The following is a 4,852-nucleotide window of genomic DNA, read 5'->3' on the forward strand; positions in this document are numbered from 1 at the left end:
GATCTATTTATAAAAGAAGCTAATCATAGATGTCACTATAGAACTGTATGTATTATTAGCAATAAGGAACTCTTAGGATAGCTAGAAATCACATGCTTTGGAGCTAAAAATAAAGAGAATTGCTCTTCATTTTTCCTCTCGCTGGGTTTGTGCTGCCTTCAGTCATGCTGCATCTTTAGATATCATTTGGAGTGCCACGCACAAGTGACGTTGGCTTAGGCCATGTCTGACCTTGACAAGACGAGTGTTGCTATTCTTGCTCTGTTTATAGAAAGGTGCCTTCCACCCTGGTGTTAGGATTCTGCTTGTTTATGCGATGCTTCCTTCCTGTTCATTCTGTAATAACCGTCTGTGACCTTTGTCCTGAGAGAGTCACAGCCTATTGGGAGACACAGGAGAAAATCAGTAATTACAGTGATTTTAAGTGCTATAACCTGGGAATGTTTACCAAGAGGAGCTGCAGCTTGAAGGACAATTAGGAAGGGTTTAAAGTCAGGGAAGATATTTCAGGCAGAAATTGCCAGTGGGATAAAATATGATGCTCACGGCAAACATGCAAATTCATTGTTTGTATGAGAGTTGTTTCATTCAGAGGGAACCCCAGGTGTTGAAGGAGCAAGTTGTGGGATAATAATGGGTGGTGCTCGGTAATGACACATAGGGCATTACATATGTTCCGTGCGAGGATGCCTTTGGACTCAGCTTCTATTTCTCTTAAAATAAGTATTCTCTTCTAAAGGCTTGCCTTCTTTCCAATTTGGATACATGTAAGCACTGTCTCTTCATTATTCCCATCGGCCCTCTGAAAAATACCTGTTTCATTCATCCTTATGAGGTACTGTGCGACCTCAAAAATAAGAACCAAGTAGTCTATTAAGTCACAGGGGGAGGTGTTCAGCGGGGGCTCCCTGCTCTCAGGAAGGAGTTGGCTGCTTCTGTGAGAAGCATGAGGTCAGACCATCCTGGGAAACTAAGCTGTGATCTTTCTCCACACAGGCTCTGGAGTGGGAGAGCAGGATGGAGGACTGATAGGTGCTGAGGAGAAGGTGATTAACAGTAAGAATGAAGTGGATGAAAATATGGTGAGCTATTTCTCTCTTCTGCCATGCTTTGTTTTAATTTTGAGAATAAGTAAAGTGAGAGGCATTGTTTTAGATGCTTTCCAGATGAACTGCCATGTGTGCGTTTTCTATCTGGTAGAAAATGGGTAGGCTCCAGCTGCTCTCACAGGTTTGCTGTATTGTTTAGTGTCTGGGTATGAGAAGGAATCAAAAATTGTTTTTCAACAGTAGCTCATCTCTTGCTATACAGTGGGAAAATGTATGTTTAACTAAACAGATGAATAAAATATCAGAGGCCCTTTTCGAGTGAGTAGAGATTTCATAACAAAAATGGAGTAGAGTTGGGTTTGGTTCCTGTACTGCCTTAGGTTTCTACTTCCTATTAATTATTCTTCTAATATTTTCTATCACTTATATTTCTGGATTATCTTTAACTGAGTTTGATATTTCATCCTGGCTTCTTGGTAATCTGTCCTGAAATATGTCTCCACAACAGTTACCAAAAGGTAAATGGAGGTAAAGGTCCTTAAAGGACCAGCTGCTATACAATAATCTTGCATCCACACTTGCTCCTTCTTGTAGAGGTTTGGTGAGTGGATTTAGATGAATCTGACAGACTGATTGGTTAGTAAGTGTTCATTAGGTATCTGCTTCCCTTCACCAAATAGTAAATGGAGTTATATTTACACTAAATTTCTCTTTCCTCCCAGTTACTGGCATTTTCATGTCGTTTCAGGTCATTGATGAGACTCTGGATGTTAAGGAAATGATTTTCAATTCTGAGAGAGTTGGAGGCCTTGAGGAAGAGCCGGTATGTGTTTAGCTCCAGAACCTAATGCCAGGTTTTATGTCCATCTGAGCTATTTCTCTTTCCCACCTTCTCAGTTCAAGTAGATAATGGGAGAGATGCTTGGTGTGTTAACTTATTAAGAGCCTTCATCCTCATTTTTCCATACTTTTGGAGACTGGAAAAAAGTGGGGATCTCCCCATATGGATGCTTACCTGGAAAGCAAGCTTCTGGAGCTCCCTCAGGTTTTAGAGACACGACTAAAGGAGCATTGCCCTCATTGAATTGCTTGTTGGTCAGTTGCTATTTCTCATGCTGTGCAAATGGTCACTGGGACTTTGTCACACATCTGCTTTGTTTTTTTAGGAATCTGTGGGGCCATTGCGGGAGGACTTCAGTCTGAGCAGCAGCGCCCTCATTGGCCTGTTGGTCATTGCAGTGGCCATTGCTACGGTCATAGTCGTCAGCCTGGTGATGCTGAGGAAGAGACAGTATGGCACCATCAGCCACGGGATTGTGGAGGTGAGCAACTGGGCTTTCTTCCAACTTGGCCCTGAGCTGGCAAGCGTTTGCTCTCTGCCATTTGGAGCTTTACGGATGTCAAGCGTCTGTACTTCTTGGGTACTGCATAGCAATTAAATTACTCACTAGATTATTTGGTCACGTTTTGGAAGTCAGCCCCAATTGAATTATGTTGATCCTGTGACACAAGGCTGTTGCCAACTTTTAACATTAATTTGGGCTTTGACTTGAATGTGAGGAAATCATAAGAGCATTTTATGCTATAGAGGGTGAAAACTGTTTTCTCCAGTTATTTCTTTAGTGTTCCTTTTTTCAGTTATGTTAGATATTTGAGAATGAAGGTCTCTAATACTCTCCTTTGTTGTTTTTGACTTGTTAATTAGGAACAAACGACAGGTATATGACAGGTCAGGCAGTGGTGGCAATCATGAGTGAATTAAATCTTACAAATATGAATTAGGACTAATAGGGTTCTTTTTTAATGGGAAGAAGGGCAACAAGAAATTTAGAAAGAACCAGAACATACGGTTTCTGTTTTGTCTTCTGGTGATTTGTAATTTAGGACTGCTTACCACTTTGTTTTTGGGTAGGTAGTGGAAATATTTCCAGTCTCTCTCTGGATTCTAGAAAATGAAAACAATAAAGAATATATGCATTGGAAAATTAGTTCAGATGCATGTCTTAGTTATTTTGTTTCATCTCCTGCTGGACACAGACCTAGTTGTAGAATTTCAAGGGCCGGAAAAGACCCTATACATCAGGGGTCCCCAACCCCTGGGCTGTGGACCAGAACCGTGGCCTATTAGAAACCGGGTCGCACAGCAGGAGGTGAGTGGTGGGCAAGTGAGGAAACTTAATCTGTATTTACAGCCGCTCCCCAGGGCTAGCATCACCGCCTCAGCTCCACCTCAGATCATCAGGCATTAGATTCTCATAGGATCACCCATCCCTTGTGCCAAAAAAGGTTGGGGACAGCTGCTATAGATCATCTGGTCCCAGTCCATGTATGTTTGTTTGTTTATTTGTTTATTTTTATTTTAAATAAACAGTACATTAGTTAGACATTTATATAGTTTATGAAACGATCCCCCTAATTACTCTTTCTCTCCTCTGGCTCTCCACCTAGCCATTACATTAATGCTAACTGCATTCCCTATGCTGTGCTCCCCATCCCTGTGACCATCTATCAACCTCTAATTTGTACTTCTTTAACCCTTCACCTCATTCTCCCAGCCTCCCAACCTCCTCCTTTCTGGTCGTCACCAGGTTGTTCTCTATATTTGCGAATCTGTTTTTGATTAGTTCTTTTTGATCTTTAGATTCCCCATATAAGTGAAATCATATGTATTTATCTTTCTCTGACTTACTTCACTCAGCATAATAACCTCTAGGTCCATCCCTGTTGTTGCAAATGGTAGGATTTCATTTTTTTAATGGCTGAATAATATTCCATTGTATATATGAAGCATAACTTCTTTATCCAGTGATCTGTTGATGGCCGTTCACGTTGCTTTCATATCTTGGCTATTGTAAATTGTGCTGTCATGAATATTGGAGTGCATAGATCTTTACCAATTGTTGTTTGGGTTTTCCTTGGATAAATACCCAAAAGTGCAATTGCTGGGTCAAAAGGTATATCCATTTTTAATTTTTTGAGAAACCTCCAGACTTTTCCATAGCAGCTGTACCAATTTGCAATCCCACCAACTGTGTAGGAGGGTTCCCTTTTCTCCGCATCCTTGCCAACACTTGTTGTTCTTTGATTCGTTGATGGTAGCCATTCTGACAGATGTCAGGTGATATGATATCTCATTGTGGCTTTAATTTGCATTTCTCTGACAATTAGTGACCTTGAGCATATTTTCATATGTGTGTTGGCCATCTGTATTTCCTCTTTGGAGAAGTATCTGTTCAGGTCTTCTGCCCATTTTTTAATTGAATTGTTTAATTTTTTTGCTATTGAGTTGTATCAGTTCTTTATATATTTTGGATATTTACCTCTTATCAGACGTATCATTAATTAATATCTTCTTCCAGTCAGTCGATTGCCTTTTTGTTTTGTTGATGGTTTCCTTTACTGTACAAAAACTTTTTAGTTTGTCGTAGTCCCATTAGTTTATTTTTCCTAGTCCTTGTTTTATAGGGATGCTCCTCTAGGCTGTCCCAGATGGTAAGTAGCAGAACTGAGACCTGCTAGTTACTGTGATGCTAGGAAATTCAGTTCACTGTTTTCTCCAACTTAGGCTAAGCTTTTAGGACTCCAGTTTTCAGAAGCATTGCCTCTTGGACCATCCTCTCTTCTCTCTCCTCCCCTTGTGTTCTCATCATTGGCTCTTGTTTGGTTCACCCAATGGAAACGGGATGTTGGGCTGGTTTTGGTCCCCAGGGGATTGCACAGCAAACAGCTGAGGTCTTCTGAACCCTGTGCTGTTCTTTTAGATGCACCGCAGTGATCCTCAGTCTCTCTTTCTCCAGGTCGAC

General features: G+C 41.0%; 1 protein-coding gene across 4 annotated transcripts in view; it reads left to right on the plus strand.

The window, feature by feature from the left end:
* The window catches only part of APLP2 (amyloid beta precursor like protein 2), a 35,531-nt gene that overhangs the window by 29,236 nt on the left and 1,443 nt on the right, over positions 1–4,852 (plus strand). For 2 of the 4 annotated variants that reach the window (XM_006905783.3, XM_006905784.3), the window contains 4 exons: positions 997–1,082; positions 1,798–1,872; positions 2,216–2,371; positions 3,309–3,335. In XM_006905783.3, coding sequence (XP_006905845.1) covers positions 997–1,082; positions 1,798–1,872; positions 2,216–2,371; positions 3,309–3,335 — 344 coding nt within the window. Of the gene's footprint in view, positions 1–996; positions 1,083–1,797; positions 1,873–2,215; positions 2,504–3,308; positions 3,336–4,852 lie in introns of those variants that run through there. The other 2 variants (XM_025039579.1, XM_025039580.1) reach the window with 1 other exon arrangement.

The sequence above is a fragment of the Pteropus alecto genome, unplaced genomic scaffold, assembly GCF_000325575.1.
Source record: "Pteropus alecto unplaced genomic scaffold, ASM32557v1 scaffold210, whole genome shotgun sequence".
NCBI classification, from domain to species: Eukaryota; Metazoa; Chordata; class Mammalia; order Chiroptera; family Pteropodidae; genus Pteropus; species Pteropus alecto.